Below are 21,337 nucleotides of genomic sequence, written 5' to 3'. Positions count from 1 at the left end.
TTCATTTCTTTTTCTTTTTCTTTTTCTTTCTTTTTTTTTTTTTTTTTTTTGAGACAGGGTCTCACTGTGTCACCCAGGCTGGAGTGTAGTGGCACAAACATGCCTCACTGCAACCTCAACCTCCCAGGCTCAAGCAATCCTCCCACCTCAACACTGCCCCCCACTCCCAGTAGCTGAGACCACAGGCGCATGCCACCATGCCCAGATAATTTTTTTACCTTTCCGTAGAGGTGAGGTCTCCCTATGTTACCCAGGCAAAATACCCAAGTATTTTGGCTATTCTGGATCCCTTGCATTTCCATATGAATTTTTTTTTTTTTTTTTTTTTTTTTTGAGACGGAGTCTCACTCTGTCACCCAGGCTGGGGTACAATGGCGCCATCTCAGCTCATTGTAACCTCTGCCTCCAGGGTACCAGCGATTCTCCCGCCTCAGCCTCCCAAGTAGCTGCGATTACAGGTGCCCACCACTTATTTTAATTTATTTATTTAGTAGTTTTGAAGACAGGGTCTTGCTTTGCCACCCAGACTGGAGTGCAGTGACAGGATCATAGCTCACTGCAGCCTCAAACTCCTGGGTTCAAGCGATCCTCTCACCTCAGCCTCCCAAAGTGCTGGGATTACAGGTGTGAGCCACTGGGCCTAGCCAAATACTGTATTTTTTATCAACATTTGGTTGAAAAACATCTGTGTATTAGTAAACCTGTGTTGTTCAAGAGTCCACTGTGCTTTGCTGGGGATTTCTACATCTATATTCATAAGGGATTTGGGTCTGTGGCTTTTTTTTCTTTTTTTTTTTTTTTCTTTTTTTTTTTTTGAGACGGAGTCTGGCTCTGTCACCCAGGCTGGAGTGCAGTGGCCGGATCTCTGCTCACCGCAAGCTCCTCCTCCCGGGTTTACGCCATTCTCCTGCCTCAGCCTCCGGAGTAGCTGGGACTACAGGCGCCCGCCACCTCGCCCGGCTAGTTTTTTGTACTTTTTAGTAGAGACGGGGTTTCACCGTGTTAGCCAGGATGGTCTCGATCTCCTGACCTCGTGATCCGCCCGTCTCGGCCTCCCAAAGTGCTGGGATTACAGGCTTGAGCCACCGCGCCCGGCCTGTGGCTTTTTTTTCTTGTGATGTCTGTCGAGTTTGGTGTCAGGGTAATCCTGGCCTTGTAGAATGAGTTAGAAATTATTCCCTCCAGCCTGGGTGACAGAGCAAGACTCCGTCTCAAAAAAAAAAAAAAAAAAAAAAAAAAAAAAAAGAAATTATTCCCTCCTCTTTTTGTTTCCTGGTGGTTTATCTTCACTGCATCACTGTGGGGTTGCTCTGTGTAACTGTCTCACTCAGTAGTGAGTGAAATATCCCTGGATGTACAATTTACTGCATTAGCCTGGCTTAGTGTCACATATCCATTGTATGTTGGTGCCTGTGGCAGAAGGTGTGGTGTCACACTTTCTCCAGGTGGATAAAAAGTCAACACTCCAAAACACTGGACACCAGCAATAAGGTGGTCATTGGTAAGGCCTTAGGGGAGCTCCCATTACAAAATTGCCTAAGCCTCTGGCCTGAAGTGCCTAGACTTTTGTGGTGACATTTCAGGACAAGGGATGTCTGCTCAGGCAACACAGGGATGGGGTGAGGAAGCTACCATCCCACCGGAAGTGGGAGCCATCTGAGAAGTTCCTCAAGACAATACCAGCCAAATATTAGAAGGTATTGGCATTCTGGCCGAAGCAGAATGTTCCAAATTAGCACTATCTTGTCTGGGAGTCCATCATCCTGTCACCAGCCCAGCTGGATAGGCCGCAGATGCTCCTAAGATCCCATTCCACAAACCACACATAAGCCTGAACACATGTCTAGTATAGCGTTCTGGGGAGGCCAGGAGCCATGGTTCATCACAGCCTTTTGGGAGGCCAAGGCAAGAAAATCGCTTGAGTCCCAGAGTTTGAGACCAGCCAGGGCGACATAGTGAGACCCAGTCTCTAAAAAAAAAAAAAATTAAAAAATTAACCTGGTGTGTTGGTGCTGCCTACCTGGGGCGTGGAGCGCTGGGATGCAGTACTCAGGACACAGTGGCTGTCACTGATAAACACAAGTGTGGATCTGTTACTGGGGTCCTATAGGGCCCTCCCGGTTACTGCCAGAGGCACCTAGGCTAGGAGGAGCTACCACTGGGGTCTGAGGAGGTCTAGTCCCCTACCGGAGGGCTGTGAGGTTCGTCCCAGAAACTGCTTGCTCCCTTGCAGGATGTGGTAGCGCAGGCTCAAAACAGCCAGCGTGCGTTCCCCCAATTCGCAGAACTCTCTCAAAAGGCTGCAGTCTCTTGCCAACCTGTGAGGGTGGCTGACTGCCACCCCTTTGTAAGAGTAGAGGTCAGGGACTGCCCCAGGCCACTCCGGCAGACCTGTGTCTTCATTTAACTCACTGTGCCTGAAGCTCACATGACGGTGCTGCGGGGTCTGTCTGGGGCCCAGCTGGGTGGGGTTCACGTACTGGGGTGAGGGATCAAGAAGGGTGTCCGCTGCAGTGGAAAGAGGGTGGGCTGCGGACTTTCAGACGTGGCCCTTAACCTCCCGAGTGACCTCGGCTAGTCACTTAGCCGGTGGTCTGACCTCCATCTGTGAGTGAGTCACAGTCACAGGGCTTCCCTAGACCCCGGTGAGCTCCCGTCATGACCTTGCGAGGTCGGGGCAGGGTGGGCAGGGTGAAATATCTGGGTGTGTGGCAGCGGGTGGGGCCGCGCGGGGGGCCTGGGGGTAGGGGCGGGCCCTGCGTTTGGCGGCGCCGGCAAACTGGGCGGGCTCAGAGCTCAGAGCCCAGGCAGCTGCGGTGGCAGCAGGTAGGTTGCAGCGGATCCTACGGGGGACCGGGACGGGGACGGGGACGGGAGACGGGCTCAGGCCCAAGAGCAGGCGAAGGCGCAGGTGTCCGGGGACAGGGGCGCGGCGGAGCTGGCTCTGGCGGCAGCGGTGTGTCGGGCATGGGGAGGTGTGCGGGCCCAGGGCTCCCTTGCATTCCGCCCGGCGCGCGGATACCCCAGTCTGGCCACGGTGGCGGTGGCGGTGGCGGTGGCGGGGGCGGGGGCGGGGACGGGGTGTGTGTGGCCGCCACTGTCTGTGGCAGGTGGCTGCCTGGGCCACGCCCGCCCCGACGCAGAGCCGTGGCTCCTGTTCCGGGTCCGGCTCTACTCTGGGGAAGGCTCGGTTTCATCTGGCTCTGGGACCCCACCACTGAGCCGTTCCCAGTCTCTCTCCCAGCTTCGCCTGGAGCTGCTCCCTCCCCACCCCACCCAGCAGGTGAGTAGGTGGGGCCCCACCAGGCCTCCTCTGCTGCCTGGGATGCAGACAGGATCTCCAGGCTTCCTATGACCTCCTGCCCACAGGCTCTGACACCAGCCCCATTCCAGCCCTTCAGCAGGCCTCCGGTTCGGGTGTCCAGGTCCGCAGGGCAGGGACGGAGAGAGGACTGGGGGTGGTCAGACCAGGAGGGATGGAAGGCCGGCTGGGCATCCTGTCATTCCCCTCTGGCCCTAGCAGGTTCCAGTAGCTGGCTCGGTGCTCTTCTCGGCCACCTGCCATGGCCCGGGGGCTGCCCAGCATGGCCAGCCTGGCTCGCTTATGCCAGAAGCTGAACCGCCTGAAGCCGCTGGAGGACTCCACCATGGAGACATCACTGCGGCGCTGCCTGTCCACACTGGACCTGACTCTTCTGGGCGTGGGTGGCATGGTGGGCTCGGGCCTCTATGTGCTTACAGGTGCTGTGGCCAAGGACGTGGCTGGCCCTGCTGTGCTCTTGTCCTTCGGTGTGGCTGCTGTGGCCTCCCTGCTGGCAGCCCTATGCTATGCAGAATTCGGGGCACGTGTGCCACGCACGGGCTCTGCCTACCTGTTCACCTACGTATCCATGGGCGAGCTGTGGGCCTTCCTCATCGGCTGGAATGTTCTCCTCGAATACATCATTGGTGGTGCCGCCGTGGCCCGCGCCTGGAGTGGCTACCTGGACTCTATGTTCAGCCACAGCGTCCGAAACTTCACTGAGACCCACGTGGGTTCCTGGCAGGTGCCCCTTCTGGGCCACTACCCGGATTTCCTGGCTGCTGGCATCATCCTCCTGGCCTCTGCCTTTGTCTCCTGTGGAGCCCGTGTCTCTTCCTGGCTCAACCACACCTTCTCGGCCATCAGCCTGCTTGTCATTCTCTTCATTGTCATCCTGGGCTTCATCCTGGCCCAGCCTCACAACTGGAGCGCTGAGGAAGGCGGCTTTGCGCCCTTTGGCTTCTCCGGCGTCATGGCTGGCACTGCCTCCTGCTTCTATGCTTTCGTGGGCTTCGATGTCATTGCCGCCTCCAGCGAGGAGGCCCAGAACCCACGGCGGTCCGTGCCTCTGGCCATCGCCATCTCACTTGCCATTGCAGCTGGTGCCTACATCCTTGTCTCCACCGTGCTAACCCTCATGGTGCCCTGGCACAGCCTGGACCCCGACTCAGCGCTCGCAGATGCCTTTTACCGGCGGGGCTACAGGTGGGCTGGCTTCATCGTGGCAGCTGGCTCCATCTGTGGTAAGAGACTTCCTGGGCAGGGTGGCAGGGAAAAGAGCAAGGCGGGGGCTCTGTCCTCAGATTCACCTTCACCTGGGGCTGTTTTACTAGTTGCATAATGGGGCAAGGAAAATGCTAATTATTAGAAACTCTTGACTTCAAAAAAATTTCTTCAGAAACTTTTTGGAAGGGACCTCCCCACACATGGTCCATAGCATATTAGTGCTGGGCATGTCCTTATAGATTATTTCCTAGGCAGAGGGACTCAGCTCTCATCAGATGCTCCAGTGGGCCTGTGACCTATCCCAGATGTCCTGTTCTTGGGCAGAGCACGGACAATCTATTGCTCCTACACACACTCATGCTTACTCTGAGAGCCCAGACAAGCTCATGCCCATGTTCCTAAGGAACCACCCGTGCACCGACCCCCAGCACAGGCCCCTGGTGGGCTTCTCCGCCATGCTGACCCTCCCCACTCTCTCTGCTACAGCCATGAACACTGTCCTGCTCAGCCTCCTCTTCTCCCTGCCACGCATTGTCTATGCCATGGCCGCCGATGGGCTCTTCTTCCAGGTGTTTGCCCGTGTGCATCCCCGGACACAGGTGCCTGTGGCAGGCACCCTGGCGTTCGGGCTTCTCACAGCCTTCCTGGCACTGCTGCTGGACCTGGAGTCGCTGGTTCAGTTCCTGTCCCTTGGCACACTCCTGGCCTACACCTTCGTGGCCACCAGCATCATTGTGCTGCGCTTCCAGAAGTCTTCCCCGCCCAGCTCCCCAGGCCCAGTCAGCCCTGGCCCCCTGACCAAGCAGCATAGCTCCTTCTCAGACCACCTACAGCTAGTGGGCACTACACACACCTCCCTGCCTGAGCCAGGGGAGCTGCAGCCAGCCCTGAGGCCCTACCTGGGCTTCTTGGATGGGTACAGCCCTGGAGCAGTGGTGACTTGGGCGCTTGGCGTTATGTTGGCCTCAGCCATCACCATAGGCTGCGTGCTCGTCTTTGGGAACTCGACCCTGCACCTCCCACACTGGGGTTACATCCTGCTGCTCCTGCTCACCAGTATCGTGTTTCTGCTCAGCCTCCTTATCCTGGGGGCTCACCAGCAACAGTATCGGGAAGACTTGTTTCAGGTACCTCCCCCAGCCAGCACCCACTCGTGCTTTGCCCAGGCAGCTGCCTTCCCTTCCCCCACTGCCATCCCAGAATGAACAAGGCTCACAGGGCTGGGGAGGATGGCACACCCATCCCGCACCCCTTTCTGCATGGTGAGTGAGCACATGTCTCCACAACCTCCTGAGAGGGAGAAAGGCTGTATGGATTCCCGAGAAAGTGGGCCCTGGGCTGGCAGATCTTTCCTGCAGCCCGGTCCAGCCCTGCCCTGCCCCTGCCTCCTCAGATCCCCATGGTTCCCCTGATTCCAGCCCTGAGCATCCTCCTCAACATCTGCCTCATGCTGAAGCTGAGCTATCTGACCTGGGTGCGCTTCTCCATCTGGCTGCTGATGGGTGAGTGGGGGCCAGGCTGGGACCGGGGTCAGGAGGAGGGCAAACAGGACAGGAAGGGCTGAAACCTGTACCTCAGGCTCATGCCCTGCCTCCTGCCCTGTCTAGGACTCGCAGTGTATTTCAGCTACGGCATCCGGCACAGCAAGGAGAACCAGCAGGAGCTGCCAGCGCCAAACTCCACGCACTACGTGGTATTCCCCAGGGGCAGCCTGGAGGAGACAGTGCAGGCTGTGCAGCCCCCTAGCCAGGCGCCAGCGCAGGACCCCAGCCATACGGAGTAGCTGGTCAGCCCACACTTGCCCTGCTCTCCCACACCTCCTTGGGAGACCAGAGAGGCTGGACAAACCGGGAGCCCCTTCTGTTGTGGGCAGCCTGGGTTTGCAGGCCTGTGCAGGCTGGGGCATCCTCAGGACCTTAGAACTTTGTCCAGGAGCTGAACTTCAGGTCTTCAGGAGTGGGCCTTGGCCGATGCTGGTGCCGTGGACTCTGCCCAGAGCCTTCTTGTTTATGATCAGCTCCAACTACCTGGGCAGGTGTGGTGGGGTGGACGGGAAGGCCCACAGCCCAAGGGATCCATAATAATAATTGCTTGGCCAGCCATGCGGCCTGCTGGCATATTCACTGTGGCATTCTTTATGGTACCGAGTCTTCACCTGCCCCATGGAACCAGGCAATTGTCTCCAATCCATACCAAAGATGCTGGGGCTGTCCAAAGAGTAGGTGCCAGTCCTGGGACCACCCTGAGTCAGGGACACAGGTGGGCCTGGATCCAGGTGCCCAGCTAAGAGGGGAACCACACACACCAGGCAAGGACGGTTCCATGACAGGCCTGGGGTCAGGCTCCCCACATCTGCTAAGTGGCAGATCCAGGGAGCAGAGCTGGGGCCCCAAGGAGGCTTCCTAGACAGGGCAGCAGGGTTCAGAGGATGGCATGCGCCTGAGACCTGCCTGGCACAGGCACACCCACAGGGATACACACGTCCCTGCAGGCACTACCCTGGGGTGCACGCCTGTGTGCAGACTGAGGCGACAGCTGTTTCTGAGCTTAGGCCCAGGCCGAGGCTCTCTTGCTGTCTTTGCCCACCCTTCAAGGGCTTTGAGGTGAAAAGAGTGTGGCCTTCATGATCCGAATGGGTGCACAAGTGTCCAGGCCTGTTCCAGTTACCTTTTAGCCCACCCGGTAGCTGCAGGGCCTCAGTCTTCAGGGGTAGGGTCCCCAAGTCCACCCTGCACTGCCCCACTGGTCTCCCCACGGCTGTGCCATGTCTACCATAGATGCCCCCCAACTTTCCAGTCCTGCCTGTAAGGACTACACAGGAAGAGGGTGGCTTTGCTGGCTTTACTCCGCGACTTTCTCCAGCCATGACATCAGCTTTCTCTGGGCCCCAAGGAGAATCAGGTGCATGTGCCCCTCCTTGGATACCCAGGCCTCAGGGGCCACACTCTCCCACCCTAGCCCTTCAGAGCCCAGCTCCCGAGGGACATGGCTCTGGGGATTGAGAGGCAGCAGGGACCCCAGGCATTTTACTGAGGCTCCAGGTGGCAGATGATTCCAGATGTCAGCCCAGCCTCAGCCCCACACCTGGCCCTCCACAGCATGTCCTGACCACCAGGTACCCACAATGGAAAGCAGCCCCTTGCCTCCCTGGGGTGGACAATTAGAATTCCCTGCCCCGCCTTGGGACCAAGAGGCGAATTCCAGCTGCGAAACCCAGCCAGCCTGAGGGAGATCTCGGTGGTGGTGTTTGGAACCATTCCTTCCAGCCACTCCACCCAGCCTGGGATCAGAGTCAGGGCCTCCCTCGAGCAGCTGCGCTCAGACAGCTTCCTAAGTATGACTTCTGTGACTGACTTCTGTGGTTCCACGAGGCAGCATCCTGCTAAGGCAGGAGTCAGGGGAGGGACTGTCTGCTGGGGTTCAAGGGTGGAATTCTACCCCCAATCCTCCATGCTGGGGCCTCATCCTTGAGATCCCCAGGCAGGGCCCCACCCTCCCCAGCCCCCAACTCTCAACCAGCAGGGAACGGCTACGGGCTTCAGGAATGGGCTGGCAAGTGGGTGTCAGAACTTGGACCAGGCCATCCTGGTGTCTGTGTCTGACTCCCAGCAGCAGTGGCCGTGGGTGCAGGTGCTGAGATCTGTCTAAGGCACTTGGCCAGTTGGGCTTGGGATGCAAGGGTCAGCTCACTCCACACAGAGTTGGCGGTTGCCTTCGGGGCCTTTGCCTGCAGACGAGGACAGCAGGTCAGGGATCCAGCCAACTTCTAAGTGTGGCAGAACCCAGAGTCCAAGCAGAGTGACTTCAGCTCACCTCCTCATACTTTGTCCTCCAGTAGAAATGGGCTTCTCTATCCACATACAGCAGCAGCAGGTCACAGATAAAGGTGACCTGGGAGAGGCAGGGCCAACCCATGTTCCAGCCCCCGAGCCTGCTCTCCTGCCACTTCCCCAGCCTGCACCCTGAGATTCAATGTGCAGGCACCGGAGCCTCTAGCATGCGTTGGATACACCCTGGTCAGCGGCACTCACCGCAGCCTGCAGGTGCCCACAGTGCTTGCACTCACCACTCCCAGCCAAGCTGCCCCGGTGCCCAGTGTGACGGCCATGGGAATGAGCCCGAACTTCCCTGCCTGAGAGAGATCTGAGCTGAACCTCTCAGCCCACGACTGTTGGCCTCATGCCTCCTCCAGCCCTGTCTGCTTTGTCGCCTCCCATCCCTGGCCTGACCCCTACCTGTGCCTACCTGCCCAGTGACGAGGATGTCAAAGCGGATTCCATAGAGTTTGAGCAGGGTGCGGGCCTCCACACCCGGTTGCTCCCACCAGTAAGTGGCTGTCCTGTGGGCAGGAAAGAGGGCTCTGGTGGCCTGTTTTGCCCACCCACAGGTGGGGCTGGCCCTGCCAGGCCTCTGTCCAACTTATCCATTGACTGTAAACCCCAGGCCAAGCCTGAGTCCTGGGTCTCAGCCCTGTGTCATTGGTGAGAAAACAGAAAAAGCAAACCAAGACCTATCCCTCAGAAGTTCCCTGCCTGCTGAGGGGATGGGGGACAGAGGAGTCCCTAAACAGACCCAGCAGCGGGGATGTGAAGGAGCAGGCTCAGGGCTGAGGGATTCCAGAGATGGGAACTCACTCTTCCCTGGCAACTGGGGTAGGCTTCCTAGAGGGGACATGAGACTGGGCCTGGAGGAACATGCACACAGATGGTTTGCCAGCACAGAGGTGGGGGGAACGGGATGTGGGTGGGAGCCAGCCCCGCATGGTTTCGAAGGGCTCGGGAGGTTGGGGAAGCCAGACCAGACAGGATGCAGTGAGCTGTGTTGAGGGGCATCATCCCCAGGCCTGGTGGCCATGTGTGCCTGCCTGCATGATGAGGTGACACTCAGTGGCAGAAGGATCCAATAAATCTGCTTAGAAGACTCAAAGACATGATAATAAATGCAATTTAAGAACCTTGAGGCCAGGTGCGGTGGCTCATGCCTGTAATCCCAGCACTTTGGGAGGCTGAGGCAGGTGGGTCACCTGAGGTCAGCAGTTCGAGACTAGCCTGACCAACACGGTGAAACCCCATATCTACTAAAAACACAAAAATTAGCTGGGTGTGGTGGCATGCACCTGTAATGACAGCTACTTGGGAGGTTGAGGCAGGAGAATTGCTTGAACCCGGGAGGCAAAGATTGCAGAGATCAGGCCACTGCACTCCAGCCTGGCACCAACAAGAGCAAAATTTCATCTATAAAAAAAGAAAAAAAAAAAAAAAAGCCAGGCATGGTGGCTCATACCTGTAATCCCAGCACTTTGGGAGGCCAAAGTGTGTGGATCACCTGAGGTCAGAAGTTCGAGACCAGCCTGACCAACATGGCAAAACCCCATCTCTACTAAAAATACAAAAATTAGGTATTGTGGCACACACTTGTAATCCCAGCTACTCCGGAGACTGAGACTGGAGAATCACTGGAATCTGGGAGGCAGAGGTTGCAGTGAGCCAAGATCGCACCATTGCACTCCAGCCTGGACGGCAAGAAAGTGAAAACTCTGTCTCAAAGAAAAAATAAAAATAAAAAATAAAATAAATAAAGGCCAGGCGTGGTGGCTCACGCCTGTAATCCCAGCACTTTGGGAGGCCGAGGCAGGTGGATCATGAGGTCAAGAGATCGAGACCATCCTGGCCAACATGGTGAAACCCCGTCTCTACTAAAAATACAAAAATCAGCCAGGAATGGTGGCGCACACCTGTAGTCCCAGCTACTCGGGAGGCTGAGGCAGGAGAATTGCTTGAATCTGGGAGGTGGAGGTTGCAGTGAGCCGAGATTGCACCACTGTACTACAGCCTGGCAATAGAGTGAGACTCTGTCTCCAAAAAAAAAAAAAAGGCCAGGTGCAGTGGCTCACACCTATAATCCCAGCATTTTGGGAGGCCGAGGTGGGTGGATCACCTGAGGTCAGGAGTTCGAGACCAACATGGTGAAACCCTATCTCTACAAAAATACAAAAATTAGCCAGGCATGGTGGTGGATGCCTGTAATCCCAGCTACTTGGGAGACTGAGGCAAGAGAATTGCTTGAACCTGGGAGGCAGAGGTTGCAGTGAGCCGAGATCATGCCATTGCACTCCAGCCTGGGTAACAAGAGTGAGACTCCATCTCAAAAAAAAAAAAAAAAATTCCTTGAGCGCATCCTAGATTGGAAAGTACAAAGGTTTAGGATCACTGTTGGCACAGCTGGGGAGCATTAAGTATTAGATTTATTCTGCCAGCCAGGAAGGTGGGTCACACACCTGTAACCTCAATACTTTGGAAGGCTGAGGTGGGAAGCTGATCACTTGAGGCCAGGAGTTCAAGACCAGCCTGGTCAACATAGTGAGACCCCGTTTCTATACTGTTTTTTAAAAATTAAAAAAAGATTTACTCTTGCTAAATGTCTTTCTTTCTTTCTTTTCTTTCTTTCTTTTATGGCATCTCACTCTGTCATCAGACTGGAATGCAGTGGCATAATCATGGCTCACTGCAGCCTTAGTCTTCTGGGCTCAAATGATCCTCCCACCTCAGCCTCCTGAGTAGCTGGGACCATAGGCATCTGCCATCAGGCCCAGCTAATTTTAGAAGTATTTTTTGTAGACATGGGGGTCCCCCTATATTCCCCAGGTTGGTCTCAAACTCCTGGGCTCAGGTGATCCTCCCACCTCAGCCTCCCGAAGTGTTGGGATTACAGGCATGAGCCATTGCACCCAAAGGTCAATTTCTTGAGTGCAACAATAAGACAGCGGCTACACGGGGAAGGTCCCTGTTCTCAGGACAATGGTGAAAAGGGTGAGTGTCCAGATGTCTGCCACCTACTTTCAAACAGTTCCATTTGAAATCTAAACATATCCAGTTCACTCCAGATGGAGAAAGAAAATGTGGCCAGATGGTAACATAAAAACTGGTAAGCCCAGATAAAGGTATATGGGTGTTCACGGTACTAATCTTAAGTTTGTCTAGAGTTTTTTTTAAAAATGTTGAGGTAAAAGCTGAAGGGAGGCCAGGCATGGTGGCTTACATCTGTAATCCTAGCCCTTTGGGAGGCTGAGGTGGGTGGATCACCTGAGGTCAGGGGTTTGAGACCAGCCTGGCCAACATCGTGAAAACCCATCTCTACCAAAATATAAAAATTAGCTAGGAGTGATGGTGGGCGCCTGTAATTCCAGCTACTCGGAGGCTGAGGAAGGAGAATCGGTTGAACCTGGGAAGCGGAGTTTACAGTAAGCCAAGATCGGGCCACTGCACTCCAGCCTGGGTGACAGAATGAGATTCTGTCTTTAAAAAAAAAAAAAAAAAAAAAGCTGAAAGGAAGAAGGGAAAGTAAAAAGGAAACACCCCATTGCTATGGAAGGGAGATACTAGAGGCAGGGTGGGGTGGAGGAAGGGCTGACAGTGAGGAGCCTGAGCTGGGCAAGGGCCCGGGACAGATGGGGTGGAGGGCTCAGGACTTGGGGGAGCAGGATGGAGCCTGTGCTGGAGGATGTGGGGTTGAGAACAGCTCTCTCCTGCTCCTGGGAGCCCCTCGCACACCAGTGGAATATCCAGAGGGCTGGGCCTGGGTGTGGTCTGTCCTGACCGCCACAGGGAGAGGGCGATGGGCACAGCAGCTGGGCACTGGGAGCAGTGGGGCCGCACCTGAAGTTGTAGCTCCTCTCCTGCAGCTGGAAGGAGTAGTGAGTCCGGCAGCCGGAGTCCCCAGTGTCCAGGTCGCAATCCCAGTGAACCCTGATGCCCACAGAGCCACCCTGCACATAGCACACAGCTGTTCCACTGGTGGGTGGGCGCAGGACCCTCTCCCAGAGCCCTCCGGGAACCTTGCCCCCAACTCGGGACCCACCAGCAACGCCAGGTCCTCGAAGTTCCCTCCAGCCTCGGCCACGAGGTCCCCAATGCGGAACACGGGACAGTAGGGGCTGAGTTGTGGTTCATAACGGCAGTACTTAAAATAGGTGGGGTCCCAGGTCTCCAAGGCATTGGACCTGGCGGGGGTGGGGGAGGTCAGACAAGGTAGGAGACAAGGAGGGTCTTGGAGCAGATGAGACCCACTCTGCTTACTTAGAGAAGTTGAACTTGCTGAAGGTGACTGTGTTTTTGATGAACAGTGTGAAGTTCTGGGCCTGGGCCAGCAGGGGCCTCCTGCAGGTGGAAGGGAGGTGACAGCCTCTGCCAGGCCTGGGGCCCTGCACCGGTGGGGGTGGGGGATTGTGGGGACACTTACGAGGGCACAACGCCACTCTCCACTGGGCACCAACTCCAGATCTCACAGGTCCTGTGGGTCTCATTGAACACCACACATTGGCCTGTTTTTACACCTAGAAAAACAAAAGATGAACTCCAGACCTTCAAATCTCCGCAGGGCTGGGGAGGCGTCAGCCAAGGGGTTGTTGGCAGAAAGAGAGATGCAGGGACAGAGGCGAATGGGGCCTACACTCAGGAGCCACCCAGGATCCCAGCCCAGCCCCCACCCTGCTGGGGGCACTGGAAGACAGAGCCCACAGTTACCGTGGCTATGCGTGCCTCTCTCCCCTTCGGGGCAGTCCTCGTCGACCCAGCAGTTAGCCAGTGGGACAGAGGGGTGCTGAGGTGGGCAAGAGAGCAGTCACCGATGGCACAGGGGATGTCTCCCCTCCACAGCCCAGTCTCAAAGGCAGGGAGGTTCAAGGTGGGAAGGACAGACCCCCTTCCCACCTTAAACCTCCTCACCACCCCCCCACCAGAGTACCCTGAGTTTGGGGCCACACAGGAAAGCTGGAGGGTGCAAATAAAAGGAGATGGTCAGAGGAGGGAGCAGAGCAACGCACTGGCCAGATGAGGGTACAATGCTGTATTTCAAAGACAAAGGGAGACCCCTTTCCTCCTTTTTAAAAAAATGTGTTTTTAGTGATGCGGTCTCACTCTGTGGCCCAGGCTGGAGTGCAGTGGTACGAACGTGGCTCACTATAGCCTCGCCCTCCTGGGCTTAAGCAATCCTCTCACCTCAGTTTTTCCAGTAGCTGGAACTACAAACACACACCACTGTGCCTGGCTGATTTTTTAGTTTAGTTTTTTTTTTTTTTTTTTTTTTTTGTAGAGATGGAGTCTTGCCATGTTGACCAGGCTGGTTTTAAACTCCTGGCCTCAAGCAATCCTTCTGTCTCAGCCTCCCAGGGTGCTGCGATTAAAGGTGTGAGACAACGCACCCTGCCCTTCCCTCCTGACAGTTCTGTCCATGGTGGACACGGAAGTGATTCTTCCAGGTCTAGCTCCTCTGGTCCAATCTGGATGACAGATCAGGGAAGGTGAATATACCTTGGGAGGGTAAGTTTTTGATGCCCGAAATGGGGGCATAACTGACAAAGATCAGGGCCCTAGAGTCAGGGGGTTGGATATTAAAGCAGGACCCCACACCCTTGCTGAGGGGCCACAGGCTACTCCTTTCTGCTCGCTCTTCTGTAACCTGGGGACATTAATGCCTGCACAGAGGCATAGGACTATGGGGCTCTGGCAGAAGGGAAGGACAGGTGAGCTTTCTGGGGTCCCAGACGCAAGAGAGGAAGGCACCCTTGAGCACCAGGCACTCTCCCAGGCACGGTTCTGCCCCGGCTGAGGATGGACACTGCTGCCCAGGGCACTCAGCTCAGGGGCAGCAGGAGGAACACCAGCACCAGGGGCTCAAAGAAGGCTGAGTGCCTCTGAGAAGCCAGAATGAGGCAGTGGGAATTTCTGAAAGACAGGGCCGTCGTGATTGGGTGGAGGGTGGAACAGAGCCACATGCTCTGCTTCTTTGTCCCTACCTATGTCCTGTGTCTGCCTCTCCTCTCCACCCCAGCTGGGCTACTGTCTCCTCCAACTAGACCCCACAGTGACCACCAATGGGGCCCCCACGTCTCCCCCTACCCTCATCCACCTACCCCCAGCAGCCCAAGTGGTGCATCCCACAATGTGAAGGAGATTGAGCACCCTGCCTCTGAGCGCATGTGTGGCTCTCTTCTGCTCCTCTCATCAAGTTTAGCTCCTGCCAGGCACGGTGGCTCATGCCTGTAATCCTAGCACTTTGAGAGTCCAAGGCGGGCGGATTGCCTGAGCCCAGGAGTTCAAGACCTGCCTGGGCAACAAAGCAAGACCTCATCGCTACAAGAAAAAAAAAAAAAAAAGGTTTAACAATTAGCTGGGTATGGTCACTCCCACGTATATAGTCCCAGCAACTCAGAAGGTTGAGGCAGAAAAATTGCTTGTGCCCGAGATGTCAAGGAGGCAGTGAGCTGTGATCACACCACTGCATTCTAGCCTGGGTGACAGAGCAAGACCCTGTCTCAAAAAAAAAAAAAAAAAAAGAAAGAAAAAAGAAAAGAAAAAAAGAAAACAAACAAAAACAGTTTGGCTCCATAGTGGGGCTTACAGGGGCCCCTGAAATCCTGAACTACCTTCTTCCCACCCCAGTTCAAATATTCACTTCAGCTCCACTCAGTGGCTGGTAGCCCTAAAGGCACCTCACCTCACACAGCTCGGCGCCTTTGCCCACCAAGCCCCCTCTGTGTGGACATTCTGCTCCAGCCAAATCCACCTGCTCGCCAGCTTCTCCTCACCCTTTTTTAAGATTCTGCTCATCCGGACTTGGTGGCTCATACCTGTAATCCCAACACTTTGGGAAGCCGAGGTGGGTGGATTACCTGAGGTCAGGAGTTCGAGACCAGCCTGGCCAACATGGCGAAACCCTGTCTCTATTAAAAATACAAAAATCATCCAAGTGTGGTGGCTTGTGCCTGTAGTCCCACCTACTTGGGAGACTGAGGCAGGAGAATCGCTTGAACCCAGGAGGTAGAGGTTGCAGTGAGCTGAGAGCATGCCACTGCACTCCAGCCTGGGTGACAGAGTGAGACGCCATCTCAAAAAAAAAAAAGATTCTGCTCAAGTGCAGCCCTGGGTCCCCCACCTATGGCCTCTGTCCCATCATAGGACCTGCCACCTTGGCTAGGCTGTCCACGCAGGTGGTCCTTGAGGTATGGGAGATGGAGTTTTGTGAATTCAGCATAGCTAGCCCCCTGGCCCAGTGGGGAGGCTCAGCAGTGTCTGCTGAGGGAGGTGACACTAAAGGAGCACGGTGCATGTACGGGAGGGATCAGGTGCCAGTATCCCGAGAGGAGCTGGCAGAACTCTGGTCTTCTGGGAAAGCCAGGTTGTCAGATCTGATAATTACGACCCAGCCCTGACGTTTCATGGGAAGAGCCAGAAGTGTGCTTGCAGACAAAGAGGAATTGCACAGCTTCTGAAAAACACAGACCCACAGATCCAGCCAAATTTCAAAACAGTCTACAAACAGGTATATTAAATAGACACCTGAGCATTAAGAAAGGGAAGGACAGGCCGGGCGCGGTGGCTCAAGCCTGTAATCCCAGTACTTTGGGAGGCCGAGACGGGCGGATCACAAGGTCAGGAGTTCGAGACCATCCTGGCTAACATGGTGAAACTCCGTCTCTACTAAAAAATACAAAAAAGCTAGCCGGGCAAGGTGGCTGGTGCCTGTAGTCCCAGCTACTCGGGAGGCTGAGGCAGGAGAATGGCGTAAACCTGGGAGGCAGAGCTTGCAGTGAGCTGAGATCCGGCCACTGCACTCCAGCTCAGGCGACAGAGCAAGACTCCGTCTCAAAAAAAAAAAAAAAAAAAAAAAAAAAAAAAAAAAGAAAGGGAAGGACATTGTGTGGGTTCATTAAGAGTAAGCACATCCTGCTGGGCGCAGTGGCTCATGTTGGGAATAGGCCCCCAAAATCTGGTCATAAAGTGGCCCAAAATTGGCCATAAACAAAATCTCTGCAGCACTGTGACATGTTCCTGATGGCCATGACGCCCACGCTGGAAGGTTGTGGGTTTACCAGAATGAGGGCAAGGAACACCTGGTCCACCCAGGGTGGAAAACCGCTTAAAGGCGTTCTTAAACCACAAAGAATAGCATCAGCGATCTGTCCCTTAAGGACATGCTCCTGCTGCAGATAACTCGCCAGAGCCCATCCCTTTGTTTTGGTCCATCCTTTTGTTTCCCATTAGGAATACTTTTAGTTAATCTATAATCTACAGAAACAATACTTATCACTGGCTTGCTGTCAATAAATATGTAGGTAAATCTGTTTAAGGCTCTCAGCTCTGAAGGCTGTGATACCCCTGATTTCCCACTCCACACCTCTGTATTTCTGTACGTGTGTCTTTAATTTCTCTAGCGCCGCTGGGTTAGGGTCTCCCTGACCAAGCTGGTCTCGGCAGGCTCACACCTGTAATCCCAGCACTTTGGGAGGCCAAGGCGGGCAGATCACCTGAGGCCAGGAGTTCAAGACCAGCCTGGCCAACAAGGTGAAACCCTGTCTGTACTTAAAATACATAAATTAGCTGGGCGTGGTGGTGGGCGCCTGTAATCTCAGCTACTCAGGAGGCTGAGCAGGAGAATTGCTTGAACCCGAGAGGTGGAGGTTGCAGTGAGCCAAGATCGGGCCATTGAACTTCAGCCTGGGGGACAAGAGCGAGACTCCATCTCAAAAAAAAAAAAAGAGTAAGCAATCCTTTGTGCATATTTCCAACTACAGACATGGGATGTCTCCAGCAACTGTGCTAGGACTAACCACCAGGGCTCAGGGAACAGGTGTCTGCACAATGACCCTCCAGCCCAGGAGGCAGGTAAATGTTGGACTTGTTTAAAGAAAGATGTCACTGTGGAAGTAAACTTTTGAGACTGTGTCCTGAGTCTCAATAGTTCAAACAAAATTCACAGCTGGAGAGAATGAGCGTGCTCTGTGATAGACACAGGATCCCAGGGACATCTCCAGGCAAGGGGTAAAGGTGAAATGTCAGGGGAGAATCAGTATTTCTGGATCAGAAATGAAGAAGAACAAGGTGGGGGACTCTGGCTTGACCATGGTTGATGTAAAAACTATCCAGAAATCAGGGCTCATGCCTGTAATCTCAGCACTTTGGGAGGCCGAGGAAGGCGGATCACAGGGTCAGGAGATCGAGACCATCCTGGCTAACACAGTGAAACCCCGTTTCCACTAAAAATACAAAAAAAAAATTATCTGGGCATGGTGGCGGGCGCCTGTAGTACCAACTACTTGGGAGGCTGAGGCAGGAAAATGGTGTGAACCTAGGAGGCGGAGCTTGCAGTGAGCCAAGATCGCGTCACTGCACTCCAGCCTGAGTGACAAAGCAAGACTCTGTCTCAAAAACAAAACAAAACAAAACTATCCAGAAATCATAAGCAACCCTGAATTCACCATGAGCAAGAGTATGCTGTGTTGGCTCACAAAGACAAAAGCTGCTTCAGGACACATTAACAGAGGCTGGGCACAGAGAAGGGGAGGTGATATTCCAGCTTGGCTCTTGCTATTAGAGCCTCCCTGAGCATGTGCCCAGCTCTGGGTGTCACACTAACAACCTGGAGAGTACCCAGAGGCAGGACCAGGATGAGGAGGGTCTGGGCACCTCATGGGAACTGCTGCTGCCCAGAGCTCGGGGTACTGTCACCCACAAGCTGGGAGGCCTTAAGAAAGTGATTCAACCTCACCGAGCCTCAGTCTTCTCCTCTGAAATGCGGATCACAGGACTTCCTACCAGGCAGGGGATATATGAAGACTGAAAGAAATGATTCACACAAAGATGTAGCCCAGGGCCTGGGGGACACTAAGCACATGCTGAGCCTTCAACCACCTGGGAAGGGGAAAGGGAAACACGGGTGGCCACCTGGGGCTGGTGGAGGAACGAGGGGCCTGCTGGGAGGATCCTGGGCAAACTCACCTCTGGGCATCTGCCCTGAACTTGGGCTGGCATCACAAGGAAGTTGGTCACCAGGAAGAACACGTTTTCACCCTAGGAGGCAAATCTCAAGGTTGGCCTGGATGGGCTCGCATCGACCAGAAAGGCCGGAAGCCGGCAGCCTGGTTTATGAGGGAAGGGATGTTGGCCCCGTCAAGTCATTAACCCTGTCCCCCCATAAGGCAGATTGAAGCAGAGATGGGAGGCCGGCAGGGGTTCTGGCCATTTTTGAGACCGGGAAGCCTCATGCCCACGTCCATCTCTTGAGACAAGTTTCTTTCTCATTTGCTCAACCAAAATTTATTTGTGTGTGTGCGTGTGTCTGTGTGCATTTAGAGACAGGGTTGCACTTAGTCACCCAGGCTGGAGTGCAGTGTTATCATCAGTGCTCACTGCAAACTCTAACTCCTGGGCTCAGGAGATCCTCCTGCCTCAGCCTCCCAAGTAGCTGGGACTACAGGCTCCAGCTACCATGCCTGGCTTCAACCAGAATATTCCAACAGCCTGCTGCTTCTAGTACTGAAGATCCAGGGGAGAGCTGGGCCCGACACCTGCCCAGGATGGAGAAGAGGTGAGTCTCCCATCCCACACACAGCAGCACTGGCACAGCAGGGGCCAGGGGAGGAGAGGGAAAGCTCTGCCTGTGGTCAATGGGTGGCCTAGGACATTGGAAAGAAAGGCTGACCCTCCAGTGCTGCTCGTGAGAGCACTGTGAATTTGAGGAATGTATGCACAGGAAGGGAAGGCGAGGGCTGAGCAGAGGGTGGTGGGAGTGGCAGCCATTAGGATTGGGAGGAATGTGTGGACACCGTCATAGGCAGGGTTGGGGGAATTCCTGAGGGTAGAAGCAGGGGCTGCAGGCTCTGAGGATGCCTGGTGTGAAAGTTCAGCCTGGCTGCTGCGTGGTGTGCACCGAGCAGTAGGGAGGAGGCGAGAGGGGCATCTAAGGGCTCTCTAGCAGGCCATAGTCTCATGCAGGCATGGCAAGGGTAGTGGTGAAAAATCTTGGAAGGGACAGGAAGGGGTCGAGGTTGAGTCACGAATCTGGCTGAGGCACTAGTGGATGTCACAGCCATCGAGACTAGTGGATGTCACAGAGGCCATGCCAGGAGAGGGAAATAGTTGATCTTTGGACATGTGGGTGTGCACCTGGAAGACAGCTGTGCTCTGGGCAGGTGTTCACTGGGCCTACATACACCTTGGACATCAGAAGAGTAGAAGTGGAAGTTGAGGCTGGGGATGAGCTGGGTGGAAGGAGGAGGGAAACACAGCTGAGAAGAGGGGAGGAGCAGCACCTGACCACAGTGCCCCAGGTCAGGGAGCAGGGCTACAGGAAGTTCCATGCCCCAGCACCCCACACCACTCTCAAGCTCAAGCCATTAGTCCCGGACACCCCCTTCTTTTCTGTTGGCAGTCTTTGGAAATGCAGTTTCTCTGGCCTGGCTTCTTTTTTGGGACAGGGGACAGAGTCTCTCTTTGTCTCCCAGGCTGGGGTGCTGTGGAGCGGTCTCAGCTCACTGCAAGCTCCGCCTCCCAGGTTCACACCATTCTCCTGCCTCAGCCTCCCCGAGTAGCTAGGACTACAAGCGCCCGCCACCATGCCCGGCTGATTTTTTGTATTTTTAGTACAGTCAGGGTTTCACCGTGTTAGCCAGAATAGTCTCTATCTTCTGACCTCGTGATCCTCCCGCCTCAGCCTCCCAAATTACCAGGATTACAGGAGTGAGCCACCACACCCAGCCCTGGCCTGGCTTCTTGACTAGCCCCTTTTTCCACCCTGAAACCTCCTACACATCCCTGAAAGCCCTGTCCAGGCGCCACTCCTCTGTGAAGGCCTTCCTGAGAACCCCCAGCTGTCTCCGGCATCACATGCTTCTCTCTGCATGGCTGCATGGCAGGTGTCCAAGCTGTCAGTGGGCAAAGGACTTGTGCCCTCATCAGCAGCACCAGGGCCCCCACCTGAGGTGGCTTCACGAAGTCGGCCACATCCCACAGCCGGTTTCCAAGTTCCTCGATCTGAGTCACGGAAACCCCTTTGAGTTTGGTGATGACGGAAATCTGGGGGTCAAGATCCCGGTCCTGGTAGCCTTTTTTGGCGAGGAGAGCCCACCTGGGGAGAAGTTAGGCAGTGTGGTGTGTCCGCAGGGTGTAGTGACAGGGGCGGAGCTGGGCCCTACATGCTCAGTTGTCTCCCCACACCCTACAGGCTCCCAGCCCAACATCGAGGGCCCCACCTCCTCTCTGGCCCCACTTCCCACTCCAGACCCCCTGAACGAGACAGAAGCTCCAGCCATGCGTCAGAGAGCCAGTGCCCTCGGACAATCACCTTCCCCAGCCAGCACCCACCCCCAGCCTCACTAGACCCAGCTCCCAGCTTCTAGACTCCCCTGACCCAAGATACAGCTGGTGGTCTCTCTGGGGCTACTGCTCCAGCTCTCATAGATGTTGTTAAGGACGATGTCCTGCGCCCCCTGGGTGGGGCCATGGGGAGGGACTGGGAAGGAGGCAGGTGGGCACACAGGACAAACACACAGCTTGCTCTTGCTCTCCTGTCTTGTATTGCCTACCTCCCCCCAGCCCCCGAACCAATCTGCCCCCTTCCCCTCCAGCCCCTATACAGCCCAACCCTCAACTTCAACCCAGCAGGACCAAACCCCACCCCCCACCTCTTCCCCTGCCCCTCCAGCCTGGCCAAAAGCTCTTCTCTCTTACCCTACCACATAGACCACGATCCCAAGCTGCAGCAGCCTCTGCAGGGCGCCCACCCGCCAGTTCCTGGTCATCACATACTTCTCCGTCTTATAATCCAGAAGCCCCCAGCCTGTCGTAGCCCCTGGGGAGCCCATGCTGCCAGCTCCTGCTAGCTGCGGGCACATGAGTCAGCATGGTAGCTGCAGTCACAGCTGAACAGGAGGCAAAGCAGGGCCCGAGCCAGGCCAGGCCAGCGACTGTTAAAGGGACACTTCCACTAAAGCAGGATCCAGCTTCTGACACCCAGCACTCAAGCCCCTAACCC

General features: G+C 55.4%; 2 protein-coding genes across 5 annotated transcripts; one reads left to right on the top strand and one right to left on the bottom strand.

Annotated features, from left to right (window-relative positions):
* Positions 1 to 3,082: 3,082 nt before the first annotated feature.
* Positions 3,083 to 6,979, top strand: SLC7A4 (solute carrier family 7 member 4). The gene is made up of 4 exons (XM_007974960.3): positions 3,083 to 4,545; positions 5,015 to 5,655; positions 5,922 to 6,030; positions 6,136 to 6,979. Exons 1-4 carry the CDS (start codon positions 3,564 to 3,566, stop codon positions 6,309 to 6,311), a joined length of 1,908 nt encoding a protein of 635 aa, XP_007973151.3. The 5' UTR covers positions 3,083 to 3,563; the 3' UTR covers positions 6,312 to 6,979.
* A 371-nt stretch (positions 6,980 to 7,350) lies between these two features.
* On the bottom strand, positions 7,351 to 21,324 carry P2RX6 (purinergic receptor P2X 6). 4 transcript variants are annotated; one of them, XM_073006979.1, is made up of 12 exons: positions 21,034 to 21,324; positions 20,281 to 20,431; positions 18,304 to 18,375; positions 13,051 to 13,126; positions 12,767 to 12,860; positions 12,604 to 12,684; positions 12,386 to 12,527; positions 12,184 to 12,293; positions 8,774 to 8,867; positions 8,595 to 8,660; positions 8,342 to 8,419; positions 7,351 to 8,255 (listed from the first exon to the last, which is right to left on the bottom strand). In XM_073006979.1, the coding sequence occupies exons 1-12, from the start codon at positions 21,195 to 21,197 to the stop codon at positions 8,067 to 8,069; spliced, it is 1,317 nt and encodes a 438-aa protein (XP_072863080.1). In that variant the 5' UTR covers positions 21,198 to 21,324; the 3' UTR covers positions 7,351 to 8,066. The 4 variants fall into 4 exon arrangements, with proteins under 4 accessions (XP_072863080.1, XP_037850672.2, XP_072863081.1 ...); XM_037994744.2 differs by having other exon boundaries at positions 21,112 to 21,324; XM_073006980.1 differs by lacking the exon at positions 8,595 to 8,660.
* Positions 21,325 to 21,337: the final 13 nt, after the last annotated feature.

The sequence above is a fragment of the Chlorocebus sabaeus genome, chromosome 19 (assembly GCF_047675955.1).
Source record: "Chlorocebus sabaeus isolate Y175 chromosome 19, mChlSab1.0.hap1, whole genome shotgun sequence".
NCBI classification, from domain to species: domain Eukaryota; kingdom Metazoa; phylum Chordata; class Mammalia; order Primates; family Cercopithecidae; genus Chlorocebus; species Chlorocebus sabaeus.
The sequence above is the reverse complement of the archived record's forward strand: the minus strand, read 5'-3'. Positions and strand labels throughout refer to the sequence as shown.

Coding starts and splice junctions, on each gene's coding strand:
- SLC7A4 (XM_007974960.3), top strand. CDS start 3,564: ATGGCCCGGGGGCTGCCCAGCATGGCCAGCCTGGCTCGCTTATGCCAG. Junction 5,656..5,921: donor ATCGGGAAGACTTGTTTCAG/GTACCTCCCCCA, acceptor CTGCCTCCTCAG/ATCCCCATGGTTCCCCTGAT. Junction 6,031..6,135: donor CTCCATCTGGCTGCTGATGG/GTGAGTGGGGGC, acceptor TGCCCTGTCTAG/GACTCGCAGTGTATTTCAGC.
- P2RX6 (XM_073006979.1), bottom strand. CDS start 21,197: ATGTGCCCGCAGCTAGCAGGAGCTGGCAGCATGGGCTCCCCAGGGGCT. Junction 18,376..20,280: donor ACTTCGTGAAGCCACCTCAG/GTGGGGGCCCTG, acceptor TTTGCCTCCTAG/GGTGAAAACGTGTTCTTCCT. Junction 8,868..12,183: donor GAGAGGAGCTACAACTTCAG/GTGCGGCCCCAC, acceptor TCCTGCCCACAG/GACAGCCACTTACTGGTGGG.